Source organism: Protopterus annectens, chromosome 2.part0 (assembly GCF_019279795.1).
Source record: "Protopterus annectens isolate FY-2018-M chromosome 2.part0, PAN1.0, whole genome shotgun sequence".
Lineage (NCBI taxonomy): Eukaryota > Metazoa > Chordata > Ceratodontiformes > Protopteridae > Protopterus > Protopterus annectens.
This window is the reverse complement of record NC_056728.1, coordinates 1,106,839,969-1,106,867,185: the sequence shown is the minus strand read 5'-3', so window position 1 is coordinate 1,106,867,185 and position 27,217 is coordinate 1,106,839,969. Positions and strand designations below refer to the sequence as shown.

The 27,217-nt window shown below is 42.0% G+C and overlaps 1 protein-coding gene across 1 annotated transcript in view; it reads left to right on the top strand.

Moving 5' to 3' along the window:
* Positions 1–27,217, top strand: part of ARHGEF38 (Rho guanine nucleotide exchange factor 38) — a 627,494-nt gene that overhangs the window by 518,280 nt on the left and 81,997 nt on the right. The window contains exons 9-10 of the mRNA XM_044061308.1: positions 5,787–5,906; positions 23,108–23,425. Of these exons, the coding sequence (XP_043917243.1) occupies positions 5,787–5,906; positions 23,108–23,425 (438 nt within the window). The remainder of the gene's footprint in view (positions 1–5,786; positions 5,907–23,107; positions 23,426–27,217) is intronic.

Sequence of the window (27,217 nt, the reverse complement as noted above, 5' to 3'; positions counted from 1 at the left end):
TATGAACAGGAACCAGACTTGATGGGGCCAATAAGGGGCAATGAGGATCACTTTGCTTCTCAACCTCTGAGCTTTCTGGAGGAATTTTGGGATGAGGGGAAATGGGGGAAGGCATACAGTAGACCCGAGGGCCAATCGTGCATTAGAGCATCCCTCAGGGGTTCCCCCTGAGTGGGGATAAGGGCAAAGTAGCTTCTGCATTTGTTGTTTAAGGGGGAAGCAAACAGATCGCAGCAAGGCTTGCCCCAGCAGCAGAAAATGTGATCCACTATTACAGGATTGAGGGACCACTCATGAGGCATCAGGATGTTCCTGCTCAGATTGTCCGCAATAAGGTTGAAATTCCTGGGAATGTGCATTGCTATAAGAAAGCAGTTGGAAGCTATTGCCCAGTGCCAAATCCTCATGGCTTCCCGACACAGGGGGTAAGACCTGGTTCCGCCTTGCTTGTTGATATACCAGATTACTGACATGTTGTCCGAATGAATTGCAATGGTCCCAGAAGGGAGGGATGTATGGAACGTTTGCAACGCTCAGAACTGCCCTCAGTTCCAGGACATTTATTTGTAAACTGGCCTCGATGGGGGAAAAGGTGCCTTGGACTGTCTTTCCCTGGAAATGCCCCCTCACCTTAACAGGGAAGCATCCGTGGTCACTGTGGCCGTGGGCTGGGGGAGACAGAACAGTCGACACCAAAGATTTGATTTTGACTTCCTTCACCATAGCATTTCTTCCTTGCAAAGGTTTGAAAGACGTATCGTGTGGTCGAGTGGGTGGGTTAAGATCGACCATTGTGAAGAAAGAAGCCACTGTAGCATTCTCATGTGCAACCTCGCCAGTGGTACTAGAGTAATGGCAGCTGCCATGGAGCCTAAGAGTTGCAGCATAAGGTGTGCTGCTACAAAGGTCTGTGGAAGAAGGGCTTGGATTTGGTGTCTTATTTTTGAAAGCCTGTGAGGAGGGTGGAAAGCTTGACAGGATGTTGTGTCGAAAACTGCTGCAATGAATTCCAGTGTTTTCGTTGGGGGCATTTGAGATTTGTACTTGTTGATTGTAATCCCCAAGTGGAGAGCGAGGCCTTGAGTGTAAGAGAGGCTGCGGATTAGAAGATTCCTGGTCGGGGTGGTAAGGAGCCAATTGTCTAGATACGGAAACACCTGGAATCCTTGTAGTCGAAGATGAGCTACTACAACTGGCATACATTTGGTGAACACTCGGGGGGGCTGTTGATAGAGCGAATGGCAGTGCCCTGAACTGGTAGTGATTGGCTCCCAGCCGTAAGTGGAGAAATCTCTGGGATCCATCTTTATGTGGTAATACACATCCTGGAGGTCTATAGAGCACATCCAGTTGTCCCTCCCTAGAAAAAGGGGAAAATGGACTGTACCGTGACCATCTGGAATTTTTGAGGTTGGATAAATTTGTTCAATAGGCTGAGATCCTGGATTGGTCTCCAGTCCCCTGTCTTTTTTGGCACTAAAAAGAACCTTGAGTAAAACCCAGATCCTCTCTGGTCTGGTGGGACTGGTTGGATGACCCTTTTTCTTAGCAGTTTTTATATTTCTGAGGCTGCTACCTCCCTCTGAGTGGGTGGCACATTGGGGATTCATTTGATGGGTCTTGGATTTAAACTGAATGGTATCTGGTAGCCTCTGGATATTATTCTCTGCACCCAAACATCAGTAGTAATAAGTTGCCAGGCTGGTAGGTGCAGAGAAAATTGACCCCCTGACTGCTTCCAGAGGAAAGCAATCGGGCCGCTGCTCAGGAGTGCTGGTAGGGTCAGCCGGAGAAGGAATCTCTAGCACCCTGGTTACACAGACCCCCTCTACCTCGAAAGAGGCATCTTCCAGATAAGTTACCCCCACTTCCATGGGGGGTTTGCTCACCACGAGTGTCACAAAAATATCCTTGGGATTTCTTGAACCACAATTTTCCTCCCCTCTGGTTCCTGGAGTAGGACCTCTGGTGGGTGGAAACAAGGTCTTTCCATCTTTCTCACTTCATGCCAGTGTGTCTTGTACTTTGGGACCAAAAAGTGCAGATTCGTCGACAGGCACGTTGATGAAGGAAGATTTAAAGGGGTCTGCGAAATCACACAAATGTATTCAAGCATGGCGTCTCGTGACAATGCCTGATGCAACAGCTCGAACTGCCCCCTTGGTGGTGTGAGATATCAAACGCATCAAGGAGTTTAAGATAGATTCAAGGTTATCTAGCTGCGAGGCGACAGGCCTGCAAAAACACTGATTCCTCAGAAGAAGGGTTAGAGGACATCCAGTCTCCCCGCTGCTTAATGATTTCAAGAATGTCTCCAAATGAGACGTCATCTGGGGGAGACCATGGGGACCCTTCCCCCTCATCGCAATCGGTGTCCTCTGTGATAGATTCCTCGGGAATCAAGGTGCTTCCTCTTGCACTGTTTCTTCTGGGGTGGCTCCTCAGTGGGATCTTCTGAGGAGGACTCTGGAGAAAGGGTTCCCCTTCAAAGGGAGGTCTTGTGGCTCCCGTGCTCAGGATCCCGAGGTAGGGGGTTGGGACAGCTGCATGCTAGAGGGGGGTTCTGGTGCTGATGTCATTGATGCTGACTGTGAGCCTGCAGAGGCAAGAACCCTCTCCATCACTTGGAAAGCAGGCCCGCCCAAGGAGGGATGGGAGCCCAGATCCAAGAAGGACAACCTCAGAACCAGGGTCACACCCTGCCCTGAGGAGCCCACCTCCAGGTGAGGAGCTCTGAAAGGACTGGAAGCTGTTGGAGCCATGGACATAGACAGCACCAGCAAAAAAATTGGCAGCGGGCTAGGTACCAAGGTGCTGACTGTCCAAACATTGCTCCGAGAGTGTACCAGCTCCAACGGAGCCTATGCAGCAAGGATGGTTGCTGCCAACAGGGAAAGCACCACAGTCGGGGCCAAGACAGTATGCACTGGGGTGGACATTGGTACCAAGATCTCCATGGCCTGGGTAGAGGCTGGAGGAGGATAAACAGGAGAATATGCTATGAAGGATCCTGAGCCAAAGGGAACGGAAAGTCTAGCTGGAGTGGGCAAATCCCTAGCTGCTAGAAGCTGGTCCACAACCCACACTACATCTAGTTCAGAAAGACTCCTGGTGGATCTAAAGGAGGCTGCTGAGGGAGAATCAAGTCTTTCAAGGAAGGGGCTAAACCGATGCCCCAAAGAAGGGTTGTACGTTGGAGTGTATCTGGTTCTTGGGAGATGCTCAACTTTAGGAACCAAGGTCATAGTCTGTGGAGCCGAAGAAGCTATCAGCACCATGGCCGGGGATGGTGCCGAAGCAGGTGTGGTCATGAAAGCCAGTGTCGGAACCAAGGACGGCACCGAAGCCGATGGTGCCGAGGCTGGAACCAAAACAGAAGTCAACATCAGAAATGGGAGAAGACACAGGGCTTAGTGCCGAAGAGGTCTGCACCGAGGGCGCCGAAGAAGCACAGAGCTGACTTGGTTCCATAACTGATGGAGATTCAGGAACCAAGTGACTCCATTTTTCCTTGTGTTTCTTGGTCTTAGGAGGCAGTGAGACCTCCGACCCAAATAGAGCCTCTGAAAAAGGTGTTTTGATTAAACCTTTCAGAATTAGCTTGTTTTTGTGCTCTGCTAGAGTGAGATTGCTAAAACTAGAACAAATACCACAATCAGCATTTATATGGTCCACGCCCAAACAGTAAACGCATCGAGCATGGCTGTCCGAGTTGGGCATCTTATGCCCACACTTGTCACACTGTTTAAATCCCAACTTAACTTTGTCTGACATGGTACAGGCAACAAAGGACTATCGTAAAGGAAACAACTATAACAAGGGAAAGAAAATGAGAGAATACCAACGATGGTATTTAAAAATACCACAAGTGGTAAAGGAAGGCCTACCAAAGGCAGGAGACAGGGACAGTACCAATGATGGTAGAGATTTAACTACCAAAGGTAAAGGGTAGGAAATAGAAGCAGGTTATAGGCGATAGTAAGAAAAGGCTAAACTGACTAAAAAATGACAAAGTTTGAAGAGAAACTACACAAAAAAACACAAATTTCACTTAGCTTTGAGAGAGATGGCTAGGCTCGTCTGACGAGGAACGTGGCAAATGAGATCTTTAGAGACTATGAGAGGGGCATTATGGATAGGTCTTAGCTGAGAGTTTTTGGCTGGCATGAGCTTAGAAACGGCTGTGTCAGTTCTGAGGATGGAACCGAAGTCCTAACAGTAAGGAATGAATAAAGATTTACAACATCAGATAAAATATTTCAAAAGCCAATTGTGCTGTTTAACTTAATGATTAAATTGTCCTAATATCTCATGAAAGTATGAAGGGTTTTATCATGTAAGATCCTTTATCATATGGTTCCTGCTTCTTTTTTCTACATATGTTGCTTTTTTAAATATGTTTTTCTAACTGCATATAGTAAGATGTTTTACAACTTTGTATCATTCCTTTAATGCACCAGTTTAACAACCATAATGTACAACCTGGGCCTAACATGCTGTTCTTGTTTTGCTATTTTATTTCACTACTCTTAAGTCAAGTTCCTTTTGAAACATGCGTTAATTAAAATATGCTATGTTTAGTAAAGGAACCTGTACACTTTATATTACTCATCTAATACTTCCTCTCCTTCTTTGTATCAGTGCCTTCCTTATTTAGCAAATCAGAGTTACACCCATACCAGTAAATGTTTTAAATAAAAAGGCAATAAGATGAGGTCATCTAATATTGACCCCGTCACCTGTATTATAATCAGGCCAATCGACAAAGCATTCACACTCACAAGTGGATAAATTATGTGTTTTTATGCTGGGGGGATTCATCTTCATTCAGGAAGATTCTTCTTGCCTTTACATTCACTACCCAGCCATTCATTTAAAGTAGTCTTCTACATTCCCAAGGCTGGTTCAAACAAGTTGTATACAATATGGCTTCTTTTAAAGTACTTAGAAAGTAAACTAATGGGTACAGAGAGTTGATGCAACTAGTAACCACATGTTATTCTTGGAAGGAAATTCCATGCTTATCCTATGAGACAGACAAATTGATTAGCATGATCTTGACGTCGACATGTTTAATATGTATCTGAGGCTGGCATTGGAATAATGGTGAGTATCTGTTCAGTAACAGAGGATGGATGCTTAAGATTTGGATAGTCAAAAGGGTACCAGCTAATAGTTACTGCAGACAAAATGAGAAGTGAGGATTAAAGTAATATAAATGTGTAAACTGCTGTTTGTACAGCAACATCCTCCATGGATGCAGCACCACATAACTATTGTATACCTAAGTTCCAGCTTGGAAACCATGATTAAGTGAACATGGAGGTGGCTTAAGAGGAAAATGCGAAAAATACTGGGCTGACATTTATAAATCTCTTGTCATGGAAGATAGTACATCACAAAGACACTGCCATTAGTGAGAGGTAGATTTGTGCTCAAACCAGGCAGCCTGCTGTTACCAATAGGTAGAATGCATCCTAGCAGGAGTATGGATACACTTAATTACTGTACATGTGTACACAAGTTGCATTTGTTAAATATGTTTGGGGGAGATGTATGCTTCCATGCATTTGTCAGTCCTCCATGTGGAAAGAATATGCTTTTACTTGTCCTTCAACATATTCCATTTCATTCAGAGAAAAATAATTGTTATATTGTGTTATATTCATGAATAAATCGGAACTGTGTATGTATGCATTGTATTTATGATTTCATGTTATAGCAAAGACTCCTTCTACCTACTAGTATATAACACATTGTACATAACTTACCACTTTGTTTTATAGGAAGCCATGTCAGTAGCTGTCCAGAATGTTCTAGAACTTCAGAGTGTTCAAGAGACAAATCCAGTGAACAATGGCAATTCACAAACACAAAATGCTGCTGTGAATCCTTATGATAGCTTTGTAAGTTTTCTACTGGTACTTTTTGATGGGTGAGGGACATTATAGCATTTGTAATTTTGTGACAATTTGATAATGTTTGACTATATATAATAGTTGGAATTTCTGGGTCATCAGACAGGAGCACAATGAAAATCACATTTTGCATATCAGCTGAGTCATCCTAGGCAAAACTTCCATATGTTATTGTATTATTTTACATTACAGGTTCATAGCTTCATAGGTGTTTACTAGGCTAATGACCACAAGGCCCTTTTTAAGCCTAGACATGCATCCCAAATCTCTGACAAGTTCTGGTACCCTTGATAAGTGCAAGCATGGGCTTGGGAAATGAAACATTTACAAGCTGGAGCCTGGGAGATTAATCATTTACAAGTTGCCTGTGTCCATTAAAAGCATAAGTGCCAAGCCAGGGATGAATTTCCTGTTTGCCATCCAGTTGTCCAAGGTACACTTGAATTGGATTAGGGAGGAACTCTGCTTCATGTGGATGGGGAGCCTGTTCCAGAGACAGGGGTAGTCTCTGGGATACAGACCTGTCTCTCCAGCAGGTCCTATTTATATCACAGGCAAGGTTTAAGTCTTTAGACTGGGTAATTCTGGTGCTGTTTGTTTTGCTGATATGCAGGAGGTCCATCAGAGTGGGGTTTGACAATGCCTTGTATGCCAGGCATAGATCTCTCCTCAACAGCCTGTAGGAGAATACAGGGATAGGGCCTTGAGGTGGTCTGCATAGGATATTTTACTTATGCCCTGTATTCTTTTAGTGAGGAACCTCTGTGGACATTCCATTTGTTGGATATGCCTGGTTAGATACATACCAAAGGGGGCACTAAACTCAATAATCGGTCTGATGAATGCCAAATACAGTGGAAAAATGACTTCCTTGGACCTAGATGCCATACCTTTGTTTTATAAGTTGCGCAACACAGAATAATTTCCTCACTACTGTAGACAGTCAACACTAAGGGGTCTGTTGTCAATATGATAGTTACCAGGGTGGATGACGTTCTGAAGGATATTATTATGAATTTCTTGGCATTTAGTTTTAGTCCATGGCTCTGACACCAGTTGTTTGTGTCAGCCTCTCCTGGAGAATATTTGTGTCAGTGTGAGATTCAATGATAGCTCCTAATTTGCAATCATCTGCAAATTTAGTCAGTCAGCCAGAGGCCACTGACATTGGCCTTGACTTCTGAGAAGTAAATGCCAAAAAGGAGTGGTACAAGGACTGATCCCTGAGGGGACTCCACTTGTGACTGCCTTCTTTGTAGAGGTGGACTCCCCAATTTTAACTTCCTGGGTCCTGCCTATGAGCCAGGTGGCCATCCATTGGGTGACATAAGGGTTTGGACCTAACCTCTTGAGTTTGCCAACAATGCCTGAGTGGGGTATTGTGTCAAATGCCTCAGCCAGGTCAAGGTAGGCAGTGTGAACCATTTTGCCCTCATCCATTGCTTTCTGACCTTCTCAAAGAAGTCCACTAGGTTGAGTAGGCATGACCTGTCCTTGATGAAACCAGACTGGTTTGGGTCCAGTGTCTGGAGGTTTACTCTATCATTATTAACCATTTCCATGATAATTCTTTCCATGGCTTTGCATATAAGACTAGTGAGACTTATGGGTCTTTAGTTTCCAGAGTGTGTAGATGAGCCATCTTTGTACAGAGGGATGACTGTTGCTGTTCTACATTCATGAGGCATGAAGCCTGTTTAGAGGCTACAGTTAAATAGCAATTCCAGAGGTCTGATAGGTCATGTTTCATGCTGTTTAGAAGGCAACCTGGGATATGGTCTGGTCCCATTGATGCAGTGTTCATGGCCTTGGAATGACCATTAAGGACCTGTTCCCTAGTGATAGCAGGGGGAGTTATATTTGGTATTTCCTGAGGGAAGGTTGAGGGGGAGATAGGGGTAAAGTTGGAGCTGAATTTGTCAGCCAGTAGGTTTGCTACATCTTCTGGTTCAGTATAGGTGGCTCCATTTACAATGAGCTCTACAGACAATTGTATATTGCCTTTGATGTTGCGGACATAGTTAAAGAATGCTTGTAGTTGTCCTTGGCCTTGGAGGCCAAACTTACCTCATATTTTGCTTTGGTAAACTTTGTTTGTCCTCTGAGTTGCTTTTTTAGTTTGATGAGAGTGCTTTTATCCTGCTGAGTGTTGCACCTCCTGATTTTTGCCATGATTTTCTTCATTCTGTTATAGAGACTATTGATTTTGAGATTCCACTGGGGGCATGTCTTTTGAGATAGTTCTGTACTTCTTCCTGGTGAGTACAGCTGCCTCTGTGCAGCTATTAATGTGCTTGTATAGGGTTTTTGTGAACAGTTCTGCAAAGGCAGAAGTGTTCTCAAGGTTTATGGGGGCTTTAGATTTTCCCAGGTTATCACTTTATAGCAGGAAGTTAGCCTTAGAGTAGTTCCTGAATATTCTAGGGTTAGGTGGGGTTCCAGATTTTATTTTTACTTAAAAGGAGACCGTTTTGTGGTTTGACCTTACCAGAGAAGATATTACACTAGGAGGTGTGTAGCACTCTCCCATATTATTGTGGACCAGATCCATTCCTATCAACCTAGAAACATCAAAAATCTGGACAAGGCCCATCAACAATAGGTACAAATCTGTACACTGATTAACATAAAAATTGCATACATAATTATGTAACCCCGCCCACTCCAGTGGAGTTGTGGGATACCAACTTTCAAATGCAAACTGAAGAACAGAGAACCAAAATATGTCACCAGAGTCCCCCTGCAGCCATTCCAATGTCTCATTACTTGGCTATTTCGCCCCATATACCATAAACACTAATGTGTGCATACTGCTTTATTTCTACAATTTTTCGTATTTTATTTTTACATTTTATAGCACAATGCATAAACATTAATATGCATCTGCTAATTAAACAAAGCAATACTCTCACAATGAAAATAGACTTGGCATTAAAACTTCTCTGCCCTTGAAACTCACATTCAATGAAACAGCATTGAAAACCATACCACATCCAAAGAAAAGGCATCTGGCCAGTGGTGGATAAAGATTACCTTTGGGCTGTTTTCAAATCATTGGACCCTTGCACACAAAACAAGAAAAATCCACGTGTTCTTTGATACACCTTCCTGGCTTTATTAAATTATATTCCTTGTTCACTACAGCACACTTGTTAGAGCACATTTTAAATTTATTGTTTGAATATTTTTCCAGCAGGCAATGAAACAACATGCATGAACCAATAATGACAAAACTGCCCAATTCAGAACATTTCCATCATAAAAGTCTACTTCCACAACAACACATATGTGTGTGTGTGTGTGTGTGTGTGTGTCTGTGTGTGTGTGTGTCTGTGTGTGTGTATATGTAAGTGACAGTAGTGTAAGCCATAGGCATCTTCCACAGCTTCTTGCACTTATTTTCAATTTCAGTATTTTTTTTTTTGGGGGGGGTGCAAAAGGTCAAAAACACGGACACATTTTAAACATTGCTTGTATAATTTTGGAAGGTTGCTAGAATAAAATGTGTTACCAGCATGCATTTCACTGCCAAGTCTTGAACCCAGAACCCTGTGCACAACAGTCAGAGCAACATACCACTATGCCATATCAGCAGTTTTCTGTAAGACAGGAAGACTGAAAGTTAAATGGTTATCATTTAGTGAATTCAGTTCTCACTTCTCACCATAGTTTTCAAACTCTTAGCAGATTGCCTCAGGATGCCTATATTCACCAAGCTGGTAACGGAGATAGTGAGAAAGTTCATATCCATATTAACAGATCCTTTTTATTGATTGGAGTGTTGGAGTGAGAATATAAAGCAATGTCAGGAGTATCCAGTTTACAACTCTGGAGACGGTGCTTGTCACTGCAAATTAGTTGTCCTGTGTGCAACTAGGTACTAGTGAACTTTCAATCCTGCTTTTACAGGAAAAATGTCACTCAAGGTGTCTGTGTCTATACAAGGCACTGCCAAACACTTAAGGTTAAACCAATAAGTGGATCCTGAAAAATTAAGGATGAAGTATTTAGACAGATATTCTGAAGTTAGAAACAATTCAAGCGGTACTTACTGAAAACAAAGAATTAGCTTGTCGAGAATGATGAAAATGGTGGAGTTGCGTGACTGTTTACTACTACTACTGGTCTCACCACACTTCAGTCTGCTGGAATACAACACTCCTATGCTTCTTCTCTCACCAGAAACAAAACATTAGCACCAATCCCAAGATGAGAAGCAGGCCACAGCCTGTTTGGTTATCCACAGTCTTGTTCCCACATGATGGAAGGATCTGTAGGCTTGTTGTATCATTTTCCTAGTAGATGGATTAAAAAGCAGCCAGACCAGCCAGGACCATCAAGCACAGACATTCACTGCCCAACCAGAAGCAGTCATGAATCCATGCACTCTGCTGCTTCTCTCACCAGGAGCAAAATATAAGCACAAATTCTAAGCTGGCACCTATGAAGCAGTTATTAGGCTTTCTGGTGATCAGCAGTCTCCAGGAAATAATGTCACTGTACTCCTTCTCTCACCAGCAGAAAATAGAAGCAGTAATCCCAATATGACTACTGAAAGGCAGAATGTGGAATCTCCAATAATTGACGGTCTTGAAATAGATGTTGCAGATTTTAAAGATAAGCTGGAAAAAGATGGTTAATATCCTAAGCACTGCAGTGTGCACTAAGCAGTTAGATATGAAAGAGGGGAAACTTAAGTTTTAGCTTTCTAAGTGGATGGCCACTAATTTTAAAAGAGAAAGATAAAATAAAAGGGGGTGGGCACTTTGTATTCCAGTTCTATGGAATACAGTGGGATGGCCAATAAATTTAAATAGATGAAAGGGCCTTGATCTCACAAAATGATAATTTTGTGCTTACTCACAACATCAATGAAAGGGGAGAGGGAAGGAGATACGTGGTCAAATTAATATAAGGGGCAGGCAACTAGAAAAACAGTTGAGTTTAAGAATACAACAGCACCAGGGTGGTAGGCTGGGAAAAAAATCTTTGTGACTCATGAGAGACATAACTGTGGTCCCGTTCCTAATTATAATATGCAATTAAAAGCAGAATACAAGTAAAACATAGGGTAAAGAAAACAAATCACAATGTACAAAACAGACGGCAATAAAGTAATACAAAATATAAGAAAGCAAAAGCAAACTAACCTTTCCCTCACAGCAAGTTGTAGCAGAGTCTGGTGAGATTTTCCAGTAGAGCTAGGTTTTTATAATCACCTAAAAGCCAATGTAGTGTGACTGTGAAACTATCATTTAGATATTATTTTAGAAGATATTTTTCATGGTGAAGTGGTAGGTAACACTTACACACACACACACACACACACACACACACACACACACACACACACACACATATATATATATATATATATATATATATATATATATATATATATATATTATATAAAATTAAGTGAAACACAAAATGTCACTGTTGTTAATGTCAACAACAAAAAAATCAATATGTCTCTACAAATGTGATGAGGAATAACCTCTGAATGTGCAAGTGAAAAACAGTAAATAAAAAGCTAAGAACATTGTTTTTTGTAGGGATGGAAGCTCCTCTGTACCCTTCATGGGATGGGGTGGGGGTGGGGGTCTTTGCCCCATACCCCCTGCTAATTCTATATTTGAACTATGAGATTGCTCAATACCAGGGAAAGGACATATTCCCCAACCTTCAGTAATGTAGTAATGTCATACACCTGTAACCATCTCTTCTCACAATCAAATTGTGTTAACTAAACAGATGCAAACTTTAATGACAATCAACTTAATTATTAATTCCCATAAATACACACACGCATACACAAAACACACACACACATATATATGTATGTATCTATATATATATATATATATATATATATATATGTGTGTATATATATATATATATATATATATATATATATATATATATATATATATATATATATATATATATATATATATATATACACATGGGTTCCCTTCATAATCTCGAACTACTGAAATCTCGAATTTCAGTAGCCCGAGACCAGAAAGATGAAAGGGCAGAATACCGAAACCCCAGAAGCGCGAAATTCAAAATCCTGAAGTTAGGAGGATTTTGAATTAGTGGTTCTGGTGTTGTGGTGTGTGAGTGGATGGTTGGAGATGTAGGTAAGTGTTTGTGTTTTATGGGTTTTTGGTAGGGGCTTTAGTGTGTGTGTCCATGTGTTTTGTTAGTGTGATGTGTGTGTGCGAGGGGAATGTAGCTTGTATAGTGGTGTTTTTGTGTTTGTCTGTGTAGTGTGACCTCGGAGTTAGTATATTTAAGTAGGGGGGTGTGGGGGGCACAGCCCCCCACATGGGGGTGCCGGGGGGCTTGGCCCCTGCTTGTATGTTGGGTAGGTGTTTATGTTTGTGTATGTGTGTGGAGGTGTATGTTTCTGTCTGTGTGTGCAGTATGTTTAGTATAGAAGTCGCGATTGCAAATTTCACCCTTCTGGGGTTTTGATTTTATGGATTTTCAGCTTCATGGTCTCGAGATACTGAAATTCGAGATTTCAGTATTTCAAGATTATGAAGTGAATCCATACACACACACACACACACACACACACACACACATACACACACATACACACACACACACACACACACATATATATATATATATATATATATATATATATATATATATTACATGTAAACATTCATGTATATTGGGTTAGATAAAAAAATGATCCACTGAATCTAATGATTGCTCTACAAATATGAGTGGTAAATGGTGGATTTGTATCGATGGCTAGAATGTACATCCTCTGTTACACTTGTTTCTCCTAGACATAGATCCTATTCATGGATAGATAAGTTATTTGTTTCATCAGAACATAATGTTTAAAGATCTTTGCACATTTACAATGTCTATTTCTGATCACTTCTCATTACTGGTCAAAGTTGGGAGATTTGGGCCCTCCCTACCTCCCCACAGTTTGAAGGCTTAACCTCGTTGTCTCATCAGGAGAACATTAATCCCCAGAGGAAATTCACAATTATATAGATATAGATATAGACTTTCCCAAATAGAATCTGAATTGCAATACATAGCTACAACCTGGGATAAATTTAAACTTAACCTTACTCAGCTCTTTCAAGATGGGGGGGGGGGGCGGCAAGGCAGATCCTAAAGCAGAGACTACACAGAATTCATCAGGACTTACTACAGGCCCACTAAGAACTTCTAAGAGGAGTTGAGGGGGCGTCAGAAAGGCTTCATGCAGCAAAAGAGTCAATTAACAGATACAATACAATGCAGTTTGCTAAAAATGTTGTTTAACTTCAGCCCCCTGAATCTGAAATATGTAGTTATCAGGTTAAGCATCCAACAAGTGAAGAAATTAGTCCCCAAAATTTCTATTAGATACACTAATGAAATGGTATCTAACCCTGAGGATATTCATCACAAGTTTAAAAGACCCTACTCTAGCCTATATATGCTGGATCACCAGGATCCACATTCATCTGCTTATAACTCACAGTACTTTAATACAGCAGATCTCCAGAAGTTGACACCTGAACAGATCCTGAGGCTCACTTTACCCTTTACATCTGAGGAGGTAGAACACATTATAACCACAGAGAAAAAAGGCAAGACCCTTGGCTCTAATGGCCTCCCAACTGAAGTCTCGCAAATGAGTGAAACTAAATTTACAAAGCAGAAGCCTACTAACTACTGACCAAATTCCCCTCATGTGGAAGGAAGCAAGACTGGTAGTTTTTCCCAAGCAAAGGAAGGACCCTCTAAAGGTGGAGTCCTATCGTACTAGAGCTTGATCTTAAATCACGACTAGGAGATCTTTACAGGACTCATGGCAAAAAAAATGGCACTGTTCTCCCTTTCCTTGATCTGGCCAGACGGGTTTTATCCTGGGTCAAATAACTTTTGATTATCTGAAAAAGACCTCCTTTTTATTTGATCATGTACTATGAGCTATGAGCTGTTTCCTGTAATTCATTGCACAGGGTTAGTTTCTGTTGTATAATTCTGACCAAGACACTTAACCAGACAGTAGTCCCGGGTCACCTTGAAAAGGGATACTTTAGTAAAGTAATTCAGTAACTTTTTTTGGTATAGTAGGTACTGCTGAATTCTATGAAGTATAATTAGTCAGTGTGACAGAAAACTAAACAGTACACAATGAGCACTGGCCGTATAAGTCTGCAAGGCTTTGGGGTTGGTAGGCTAGATGGAGGGAGGGTTGAACAAGTCCTTGCTAGGATGCCAGGGCTTAAAAAAAACAGCTGAACAGAAGAACAGCACCAGGAACCTGAAAAACTAAGCCTCAAGTCTGTATCAGAGTAGTATTTTCTGTTTGTGAGTGCTCTATCCTTGCTTTTCTGTGCATTTTTTGAGGTTTCTGTGTTCTAGTCAGGTATCATATAACTGATTTCTTTGCAGTTAAAAGCATTCTCTGGAGTCTCCTTGCTCCTTTATCTGTTTAAAACTTTAATTTAGTGGCTACAGCTAGTGGCTGTAATAGTTTCCCATTCCCCCTTTCTATTGCTGTCTTGTTCTTATACTTGGTGGCTTTGCAGTTGCCCGCCCATACTGTATATTTGATCTGGGACAGTCCTCCCAGTCTAGTGTCATTAGTTCATTCTATCTAATAGTGAGAGAACATTTGAGAAGGCCAACCCACCTAGATTCTTAACCTTGAATTATCTTCTGTTCCAGCTTTCTCCTTTTCCACTTTACAAAAAAAAAAAAAAATTCTAAGCTTTTTCCCCCCTTTCCTGTAACTAGTGTAGTCCAGATACAGATTTGCTGTATCCAGGACTGTTTGTAAGTTCCTGAGCCACCCAAGCCTTTCTGTGTTGGAGGAAGCCTGCTAGCTTATCAGTGGGAGTGGTAAGAACAAGGTAACCTATCTACCCCATAAGGAGTGGTTTCTCCCCCAGAAATTGTAGTTATTGGCTGTTTGGGTAGTTTTTCCATCTCTCTCAACTGTCTTATTTAAAAGCCCACATTTGCACTTGTTTCCCCCTTTTTGTAATAAGTCTAGTCCAGGTACAGATTTGCTGTATCCAGGACTGTTTCTAATCTCCTGAGACCCCCAAGCCTTTCTGTGTTGGAGGGAAGCCTGCTAGCTTATCACTGGGAGTGGTAATCACTAGGTAACCTATCTACCACATAAGGAGTGGCTTCTAGCCTAGAAATTGTAGTTATTGGCCGTTTGGGCAGTTTTTCCATCGCGCTCAACTTTCTGATTTAAAAGCCCGCATTTGCACTTGTTTCTCCCCTTTCCAGTAACTAGCCTAGTCCAGATTTGCTGTATCCAGGACTACTTGTAAGCTTCTCAGCCCCCCCCCCCCCAGCCTTTCTGTGTTGGAGGGAAGCATTCTAGGTTATCAGTGGGAGTGGTAAGCACTAGGTACCCTATCTACCACAAGATGAGTGGTTTCTGGCCTAGATATTGTGGTTTATTGGTCTTTTGGGGCAGTTTCTTTCATCTATTTCAACTTTCTGGCTTAAAAGCCTGTGTTTGCGTTTGTTTCCCCCTTTCCTGTAACAAGTCTAGTCCAGATACAGATTTGCTGTGCCCAAGGCTGTTTGTAAGCGTCTGAGTCCCCCAAGCCTTGCTGTGATGGAGGGAAACCTTCTAGCTTATCAGTGGGAGTGGTAAGCACTAGGTAGCTTATCTACCACAAAAGGAGTGGTTCCTGGCCCAGAAACTGTAGTTTATTGGCTGTTTGGACAGTTTTTCCATCTCTCCCAACTTTCCATTTTAAAAGCCCATGTCTGCTCTTGTTTCCCGCCTTTCCTGTAACTAGTCTAGTCCAGATACAAACTTGCTGTATCCAGGACTGTTTGAGCGATGCCAGAGTTTGTTCTTCAATTTTTCCCTTAGATCTACTAGTTCTCTCCTCTCTTATACTAGCTTATTAGTCTAGTACTTTACCAGACTTCTTGTAGCAATTATTGTAGCACACAAAAGTGCTACCAGCACTAAACATTCTACAAGGAAACAGCTCCACTACTAATTATCAATGACCACCCCTCCAGGCATGTCTAAAGGTCAGTTCCCTGTGCTTTCTCCTATTAACCTGGTGAACTTGGGCATCCTGAGGCAATGTAGCAACTGCCTCATGTACAGTGACAACCCTCTCCTCTTAACTTCCAACACTCAGATTTGTGAGAGATGCACTTATACATCCAGATTGGAAGCCACACCCTCTCCAGCCAAGACTGGAATAGCTGGTCAAGAGGAGAAGATCAACATTTACTCCACACCACATGGAACACATAGCCCTCCAGAATACACACCAGCACTGCCTTCACATAAAAACACAAACCATAAACACACTTTCATGGAGGCTCTCAATAAAAATCTACCCAAGCAGTAGAGACCTCTAAGGCAGAAATGCACTCAACCACCACAACACAACACTAATCATGAGACACATAACTCTCCTAAACAGTGTGCCACTCAACCAAAGTCCCTAAGGCAAAACAGCATGACCAACACACTAGTCATAGGTGACTCGATAGTGAGGCACACTGATCTCCCACTCAGTAGGTTGACTAAGGAGAAATTAACAGTCAGCTGCCTATTAGCTGCCAGGATCCTCCACACAACACACGCACTCAGGTCCCTCAACAACAGGTACAAATATGACTCTGTCATTGTGCATGTGGGTGTAAATGACCTGAGACGTACCTCCATGGAGTACATGAAAAGAGACATGGAGGAGCTCTCGGATTATGTAGCCCAGGCTGGTATGACCCTAGCCCTGAGCAGCATCCTACCATCACCCAGAATGATACCACAGTACAAGCAGAAAATGATTGATTTCAGCAATTGGCTAAATTTCTGTTGTCATTCTAAGGAGATCCAGTATCTGTCTGCCTGGGATGACATGAATGACAGACCTCGATGCTTTGCCACAGATGGCCTGCATCTGTCACCCCTGGGCTTCCAGATACTGGCCAAGGCTCTTGCCACCCATATAGTGTCTTTTTAGGTGGTGTTCCAAAGACCAAATTACCACCATAACAGCTACAAACAAATGCAATCTGAGGGTCATGCTGCTCAATGCTAGAAGTCTCAATCTCAAAATACACTCGCTCGAAGCACTCCTTAAAATGGAGAACATCAACATTTCTGCTGTAACAGAGACCTGCTTCAAGGCAGCAGAAAGCACCCCTGTACTACCAGGCTATAACTCATGCCACATCTTTCGGCCCCAGAACTTGGACCAAAGCTCCAAAGGTGGTGGTGTTTCCATATTCATAAAGGATGCGCACACCTCCAGAATGGTAGCCCAACAAAACACATCAGAGATACTTCAGGTGCAGCTAACATTTGGTAATACAGTGATTCAGGTCGTAGCCTGCTATAGGTCCCCAACCATGTCCCAAGACTTGCACTTCCCATTCCTAAGCACCCTGGAGAATATTAGGGTCCAACCTAACACTCTCTTACTAAGCAACTTCAACTACCCCTCCATTAACTAGGTAAACTACTCACGTACCAATATACTTGCCCAACATTTCCTGGAGTTCATTAATTCCAATGCCCTGGACCAGCTTGTTCTTATCCCCACTAGAGGTAGCAACATCCTTGACCTGGTCATTACTAACGTGGGCGACCATTGCTCTACACCAATAGTCAGCTCCTCCCTGGTTAGATCTGACCACAAACTAATCACCTTGAAAATCCACATCCCTCCCACCCCACCCCACCCTGCAAGGGGAACCATCATGAAAAACTTCTCCAAAGCTAACTTTGGGCTCCAAAAAACAGAGGTGGCTAACTTCATGGCACCCATGCAAATGGAGAATAGTTGCATGATAGCAGAACTCCAACTATTCTCTGTATCATATCACCTACTTTGATGCAATCTCTGCTTGACTTACAAAGCCATGTCTGACCCAGCTCTGTTAGAAATGCTACATCTAAAGAAATCCCAATCCCTCTGCACCACACACTCCAGAGACCTCAACCTCATTACCACAATTAACAGAGCATGCTGGAGAGACAAGGTTCATAACCCAGAGACTGCCCATGCTATGGAACAGACTTCCCATACATGTCAAGCAGAGCACCTCGCTGGCCCTCTTCAAGAGAAATCTTGATGAGTGGATAGGAAACAGAAAATTCACCCCAGGGATAACTCCAGTGGCTCTACTCGACAGAGGCACTGGGAACTAAGGTCATGTGACACTATGCCAGGGTAATCCTATGGCTAGGATTGTAAAGGCCCCCAGGTCATTATCCTAGTACACACCCTATGAACCTATGAACATGTAGAAAAATGCAGTTAAAAAAATGTGCATGAATAGTGTCAGAAATTCCAACATTCAGTCCACAGAAAAAGAACTAGTTGTTTTAGTACTACAAACAGACTGCAAGTCTTCAGAGGCAAACTCTACAACAGAAGAAAGAAACTGTTGCAAAAAAGAGTAAAATCCCATGACTGGAAGAACTCCCTGGTCAGCCTCAGTAAGAAGCTGAGATTCCTCATAAAATCCTCCAAAGCTAGTTATGAAAACAAAATTGCCACTGATTCTAAAGATAACCACAAAGCATTCTATAGCTATGTCAAGAATCTCAATGGCAACACTACTACTGTGAGTTACAGCACCATGGCACTAAATATACAGAACCAACTGATATTGCCAACATCCTGGCAGATAGGTTCAGTGCTAACTTTACCCCCCCCCCAAAGGGCCCACCTCTATACCGGAAGAATGCAAAGTTCCTGTAATCACGGCTGCACAGGTAAAAACCACACTTTCCAAAGCCAAGAACACAGCAGCCATGGGACCTGACAACATCCCAGGCTGCGTTCTACATGAACTACAGAATGAACTGGCACCCCACCTAAGCACCATTTTCAACCATAGCGTCACCTCAGGCTTTGTGCCCACTGAATGGCGCACAGTGGCAGTTATCCTACTCCACAAAGGGGGAGCCACCACGGACCGCGGGAACTACCACCCCATTAGCCTAACGAGCCTGGTCTGCAAGGTCATGGAACGTATCATCATGGAACTTATAAACAAAGACATTGGTAATCTCCAAACTCTGGACCCCACCCAGTTCGGGTTTGTAAAAGGCAGATCATGTCTCCTAAACCTGACTGACTTCTTTGAAGCAGTCACCAAAGCTGTAGACGAGGATAAGGCGGTTCACACAGCCTATCTAGATCTTGCCAAGGCTTTTGACACCATCCCCCACTCTAGAATTATAGATAAACTCACTAAACTAGGTATAAATCCCTTTGTCACAAGATGGGTTGCCAACTGGCTCACTGACAGAACCCACACTGTGAAAGTAGCAGACTCCAAATCTGACTTCAGACCAGTGACAAGTGGAGTACCACAGGGTTCAGTCCTGGGTACTTTCCTGTTTGGTATCTACTTTTCTGAAGTACAGGTTAACACAGAAGGTCTTTGGCTAATGAAGTTCACAGATGACTGCAAACTAGAAGCCATAATTGAAACTTCTAACGATGTGGACATCCTACAAAAGGGCCTCACTGAGACAGATGCCTGGTGTCAAAGCCATGGCCTCAAGCTCAATGCCAAAAAGTGAATTGTCATCCCCTTTGTTAAAAGCTCTGTACCCATATGCTACTGCATAGGTGATAGTCTACTTAACACCAAAAGAGTGATAAAAGACCTTGGGACACAGGTGGACAGTAGTTTCTCCTTTGATAATCACATCGCCACAGTAGTCAGGAAATCCTTTTATGTGGCACACCTCATCACAAAAGTTTTCTCATCCAGGAAAAAAGAGGTCATTGTTCCCCTCTACTCATCACTCATTAGACCCATTATAGGAGTACAATGCTCCTTTTGGTATGTACCTCACAAGACATCTACAACAACTGGAAAGGCTGCAGAAATACCTCACAAAGAGGATTACTGGCCTCAAACAGATGCCCTATGCAGACCGTTTAAAAAAACTCCAGCTTTACTCCATTGCATATCGCCTACTCAGAGATGATCTCTGCCTGACATACAAAGCTATGTCAAACCCAGAGCTGTTGGACATGCTCCACTTAAAGAAATCCCAATCCCTCCGAGCTACATGCTCTAGGGACCTAAACCTTGTCACTACAATAAACAGAACATGCTGGAGGGATAGATTCCTGTCCCAGAGACTTCCAATACTCTGGAACAAACTATCTATCTATATCAAACAAAGCTCCTCATTAGCACTCTTTAAGAAAAATCTTGATGATTGGATGGGAGATAGGAAATTCACTCCGGGGATCACCTCTGTGGCTCTGCTCAACAGGGGCATAGGAAAATAATTTTCATGGGTGGCAAAAGCCAGGGTACCTTTTTGCCTAAGCTTCTATAGGCCCTAGGGCTGATAGCCTAGGGCCTACCTATGAACCCATGAAGATGTCAACTTGGTCAAAAATGTTGGACTATAACATAGCCTAAGCAAGCTCAGTAGAAATGGTAAAACGTTGTTTACATTCACTACTGACTGAAAGGTCAGGTGGAAAATAGTAGTGCACTTGAAACACCCTAGTGCAATCACTACAAGTACTACTGCATCTAGGATAAAGTCCAGTGCATATACAAAGCCACTTTCCATGTAATGGGAATAATAAGGATAAACGTGGTACTTCAGTAATCAAAATTAATGAGAATATGTTTCCCTGTGTGTTTAGACAGAATTAACCTCATATGCAGCATGCATGTAATCCCCTTCTCTCCTAGCAAACGGTTATGTGGTAATGGACCAGAATAAACCAACAGTAGTTCTTGTAGAAAATGTGATAATAAAAGCAATAACTTATTTTTCCTCAGGTACATGGCAAATGTTGGAAGTGTGATGAGAAAGAAAGGGGTAACTGAAAACTTAAGTTTTGGGAATGAACTGAGTTGGCAGACTTTAAAAATTTCCCACAGAGTACTTTGTCAAGAATATTGGGTGAGCAAACGGTTGTAACTTAGGAAATTATTTATTAATTAATTCATTCATTCATTCATTCATTCATTTATTTATTTATTTTGATCTGGGATACAGGATCTGAATTGTCTAGACATAATAGGGCCTTGTTAAGTTTAATTTGGGCAGATACCAAAAAACATTTACTAGAAAATGAAAATCAAAGCCTAAACCAACTGTATTTGAAGTAGGGGATATGATAAAAGAATTGGAAATGGGATATTTAGAAAAGAGTAGAATCGAATTACATAGAAAAATGGGAAATTGTGGGACCAATACATACAGAATAATGTTTTGGAGGAGGAGCGAGGTTTAAGGGATGGCGTAAATTGATCAATTCATGTAATGCTGGATTTATGATAATTGTATAAAATATATATGTGATGTAGAAATAATGTCTGTAACTGTGAACATGCTAACATGGTCTGTTTTCTTTTATATAAAAGCAATAACTTAACAGACACACAAAACATAATCAAGATCATATGCAAGCAGCCAGACTTATGCAAGTCTCTGTACTATTTTTACTAATCAAATAACTTTTGAATACCAATTCTCAATATACCAGGTCTTTGTTTAGCTGTGTACAGCACTAAAAGACTTCCACTGGTATTTACGGATAAGCACAGCAAGCGCCAAGCATGATTCTAAAAGCAGGTACAAAGTTCAGTTTTATAACAAATAAAATGCCTTTTACAATGGACTGTTCCTAAATGTAGCTCAGTAGATGCAATAAGGTTTGAAAATTTAAACTACTGGTCATATCTTGTTGATATGCATGAGTAAAAATGTTCAGAGACTGATTATTTCATAAGCATATATTCTCTTCTTGAATGCAGAAAAAGAAACGTTGTATGCTGCTTGTTACGGTGTGCATTTTCTAAAACTTAAAGAAGTAAAAAGGACTGTTAAAATGAGGTTGAGATTATCAATTTACTCTGGGTCTATTAGTCTTGAGTGCCACTGCTACCTATTGAATAAGGTTCCTTCCCAGGGTATGCAAAACTGGTTTCCCTGCCAACATAAGATCAAACTGGTGCACATTTTTTCAAGTCTGTTAGCTAGAAAATTAGCTAGATTTCAGGGAGCTGCAATATCTCATAACTCCAAGAGAAAAATGAAAGAGGCTGTTTTACATTATAATGGAACCACACTCTTTCATTGTCTCATATGGAATTCTTGACCAACTATTTAAAAAAGTGAGTGCCAGTGAAGAAGTTAAGGAAGAAAAAAGTATACGTCATGACACCATTGTCTCAGAAACTGAGGTCAGTTCAACATACAGTAGTAGTGGTAAGTCAGTAAACATAACATGAACTTTAAATAAAGTCCTAATCAATACAGTTGGTTATCTTATTTGAAAGAGCCAGGTAGTGCATTACCAAGGGGGGAAGTCACAGGTAATGCATTACTACGGGAGGGAGCCATTCCATCCCTGACTCAGTCTCAGTCATGCAAACTGCAGGAGAATGCAGTCCTATTTAGAACTACCTGGAGTCATGACAAAACTGTGGTTTGCAAATTAAAAAAGGCAGTGTACATCATTTAGCATTGCTGCCTTTTAGCACATGGTTCTCTTGCCTGGTTATTCACTGGGATGCCTTCTTTGCAGAATTTGCACATCTTCATTGAGTCCGTATGGGGTTTTAGAAGGTGGTCCACATTCTTCTCACATCCCCAAAGAGACACTGGCATTCCTCAAAACTCTTCATAAGTATGTGGGTGTGCGTGTGTGAGTCCATCTAGTGGGTAAATGTCAGTGAGCATGTGCATCCTGCAATAGGTTGGCAGCCCATTTTGGATTAAATCCTCTGCCTTACAACTAGTGAGTACCTGGAGAAGGTGAACTCTCTAATTTAGATGGTACATGGAAAATGAATGAATTAATAATTATAAACGAAGAGCATAGGGCTGTTGATTATGGGGAGGATTATTCAGCATCAAAAAGAACCTTTCATTGCATTTTTCTAATTACTAAACACAAGGCAGGCTGTACAAGAAATTATATGCCTGTATGCAAACTGCAAATCACAAAGACACAGCAAGCATCTATGTCACATGAACTCTCCTGTATAAATTCATTATAACTGGTGTAACAACAGGGCCCTCAGAGAAGCAAGCTGTTACTTCTCATTTAGTTTGTCATAGGTAAAAAATAGTCATGATATTTAAGAAAGACACAGAACAGCAAGAAACTAATTGCATTATTACATATAAGTTTAACATTTACCTTCTCTTATGTTTCTAGAAAGGGTACCTGCAGAGAATGGTTTTAACTCCTTTGACAAAATTACAACCCATGTTCTCTGGCCCACTGAAGCTCATTCAGAAACGGTATGATAAACTTCTGGATTACAACAGCTTTCGTCAAAAATCCACAAAAGAAGAACAGGAACTTGCAAGGAAAGACTATGAAGCTCTCAATGCACAGCTTGTAGAGGAGTTACAGGCCTTCAACAGGGCTGCCAGGGTCATTTTTGTGAACTGCCTTTGTTGTTTTATGACTCTCCTGCGAAGCCTTATGTCATCAGCGTTGCAGTCATCCGGATCCTTGTTACCTGGACCAGTAAGTATATTAACAGCAAGAAACCACACAGGAGTCGGTCATGTGACACACTATGCCAGTTCTGCTGCATACCAGCTTCGTATTGGTATATGGTACCTTCCCCAACATTGTCCACATATTCAGGCCCCTTGTATCCCAAGTTCTATAATGAACACAAAGAAGCATTTTAGAAGATGTGCACAGACATGTCTGTCCATTATTTAAGGGAATATTTTGATTTATGGATGGTGGCTCACGTAGCTGTCCACACTGAAACTATAGGGGTTACAGTCCACCCCAGCTGCCTGCCAAAACAAAGGAAGGTAAGGGAGATCGAAAATTTACCCCAGGGGTCACATCTGGGTCACTGCTAGACAGGGGCACAGTAAACTAATTCTATTATATAAGGGGACCTTCATTGTGTCACTACTAGACAGAGGCACAGTATTCTAGATTTATTCTGTACATTTTTGTACCATTTCATGGGGTGGCAAAAGCCACATCACTATGGCTAGGCTTACAAATGCCCCAGGGCAGATAGCCTAGTACTATACTATGAAACTATGAAACTATGTACATGAAATGCGTTCAGTACTGTTATCTATTTTAACTACGTATCACACCATGGCTAAAGCAGTGCAAGGTGAGGAGACAGCATTGTGTGGGTTCTCCTACAGCTTTATCAGGTGTGATACAGGTGAGCCCCATGCAGCACACTTTGGCAGGTGCTGCTGTTTGGATAAGTTACTCCAGTGTTATGGCACCGAAGGCAGATTCTCATAACCAAATTTGAGGAGATACATCAGTGTATGCCTTGTGGTTAGGCTCTCAAACCATCTGGGTAGGAAGTAGTTCTGAAGGTCAAAGAAATTACCTAGTGGATGAAAGATGGTTAAAACAAGTTTGTAAGGTTTGCATAAAGAAACACTTCATCTCTTACAATATCAGTTAAGTCTAATCTGACTTAAAAAAAACAATGACAACTTGTTAGAAAGGAATATTTTCCTCAGGTGTTTTCTCACTGTTTTTTATACATATGTGTGACAACCGTGCCCTGGCCCAGCAATCAAGAAGCCTCAATCCTGACCACTAACATCAGGGAGGTCATCTCATAGAAGAGAAAATGATAAGTAATACACACAGTAAAGTACAATTTCCCTTAAGTGCACAGAGATCACAGTCAGTCTGGGGCTGGTTGCTCCCTTGCTCACCAGGTCCCCAATAAGACTCCCCACTGGCACAGCTATAGTGCTCAGGTCTCAGCCTAGCTGGGCAAGCTAAAACCTCCAGTACCCTCTCTGTCCAACCAGTGTTTTGTGTCCCTGCCAAGTAGCTGACATAACACACACACACTTTGAGATAAGTATTTATACAACTTCACAAACACTCCAGGGAATGGCTGACACAGATTCTCCAGCTGTGCCCCTTTACCCAGTCCATATGGTAGTAATTACTGCCACCACCCAGTTAATAATATCAGCTACTAAGAGGCCCTTAAAAGGGTGTCCAATTATTACTGTGCAATATTATTATCCAATGGTAATTTGACTGTACAGTCTAAGGCTTATTTTAGAGTGGACTATTACAATAACCTCTATAAATATGCAATGTACTCTAGAGCTTATCTCTACACAAACCAGCCACAGGTAGAAGGTTTTAAAAATATTTAATAATAAATAATTAAAACACAAGACAAAGCTACTACACCACAGAGATATCTAAGAGTTCAGAGATCACACGGAAACTTAAAATAATACAGTAGGACAGGTCTGATTTCAAAGAAAAATAACTAGTTAATCTTTACTAGATTTAACTATTTCTGCAAGAAATCACAGTGCTAAAACTTATATGTGAGCATAGGCAGAATGCTGAGTTAGATATCCAAGATCAAAATGCCTTCAGTCTCTTGTGAGAAATAGTATTTAAACATTACTAACAAACATGTTTGCTGGGTCCCTCCCAAATTACATCATGTTGACACTTAGGTTTTCCCAGACAAACAAATTGCATTATTTAGCAATCTAACATCTACTCAGAAACCTACAACAATACAAGGCATTTCACATGTATATTCTAACAGAAACCAGAGCAATAAAGCACATTCCACATCTAAATTCTGGTCATAAACTTTAGCCTTAAAACAATGGGTATGAAACCTTCATCCAGACACACTGGAGCCGAATTCTAACATGAAGGGTCACAACATGCTTCACTGGGCCAGTAGAGTGCAATGTTGTCACATATTTTGCAGTTCCACATTTCACAGTGTTCTTTTACACGCAAGAAACATGCCTGTATTTTACATTTATTTACAAATGCCAGAATTATATATCAAATTCTATTTGACTAGGCTGGTAGCCTTCGCCCATCTCTCCCCAGTTGTCACATCTCTTCTCATTCGGGAAACGCAAGCAAGTTTTTCAAGTGCCCCTTGAGAAACATCACTTGAGAGTGTCAGGTCTGTCTGGGTATACCTCAACCCATTCCCTGTCTTGAGAGCCCATCTGCATTGGCATTTCTACTCTCACTGCGGTGCTGCACTGACATATCATATGCTTGCAACCCCAGACTCCATCTTAGCAACTTGGCATTTTGCTGACTGGCTCTGTTTAACCATGTTAGAGGGTTGTGATCTGTCATCACAGTGAATTTTCTTCCATACAGATAAGGCTGAAGTTTTTGTAGTGCCCACACTATGGCTAGACATTTCTTTTCTACCGCTGTATAGCATTCCACCCTGAGTTGGAGCCTATGACTGAGATAAACCACTGGGTGCTCTTCTCCCTCTGAAGAAATCTGGCTAAGTACAGCCCCCACCCCATAGTGTGAAGCATCCACCTGCACAACAAAGTCTTTGCTGTAGTCCTGACTGGTTAACAAAGGGGGTCCTCCCAAAGCTTCCTTAAGCTTCTGAATTGCCTCCTCACATGCTGGGGTCTACACTACCTTAACTGGCCTGTTCTTCCTTGTCAAGCCTATGAGGGGAGCAGCTATGGTACTATAACTAGGAACAAACTTTCTGTAGTACTCTGCTGTCCCTAAGAATGTCCTCACCTGTTTTTTGGTAACAGGTGCAGGTCATGCCTGAATGGCTTCCACTTTGGCAGGTTCAGTCCTTATCTTATCACTCCCCACTCTATGTCCTAGGTAGGAGACCTCTGCCATGCCCACCTGACATTTGCTCAGCTTAATGGTCAACCCTGCCCTCTGTAGTCTGCCTAGCACCTCCCTGACATGCTGAAAGTGCTCTTGCCAGGAATGGCTGTAGATAGCAATATCATCCATGTAAGCAAGGGCAAACCCTCCTGCTCTTGCTAAGATATGATCTACCAGCCTCTGGAAAGCCTCTGGGGCATTCTGTATCCCAAAGGGCATCCTTGTGAACTCATACAAGCCAAAAGGAGTCACAAAGGCTAACTTCTGTCTAGCACTGGGTGTCAAGGGCACCTGCCAGTAACCCTTGGTAAGATCAATGGTTGTAAGATACGTAGCCCCACCCAGCTGCTCTAGGGCCTTATCTGTCCTAGGCATGAGGTAAGCATCTGCCTCTGTGTGACTGTTTAATTTCCGGTAATCCACACAGATCCTGGTGTTGCGATCCTTCTTTGGCACCAGTACCACTGGGGAGGCCCAGGGACTGTTGGACTCCTGAATCACCCCTAGTTCCAACATCTCCTGTACCTCTTCCCTCAGAGTCTGTTTGACTCTCTCAGGCACCCTATAAGGGGCCTGCTTGATAGGCCTTTGGGGTCCTGTATCCACCTAGTGCTGCACCAGGTGAGTACTCCCTGGTTTCCCGGTGAAGATGTCCCC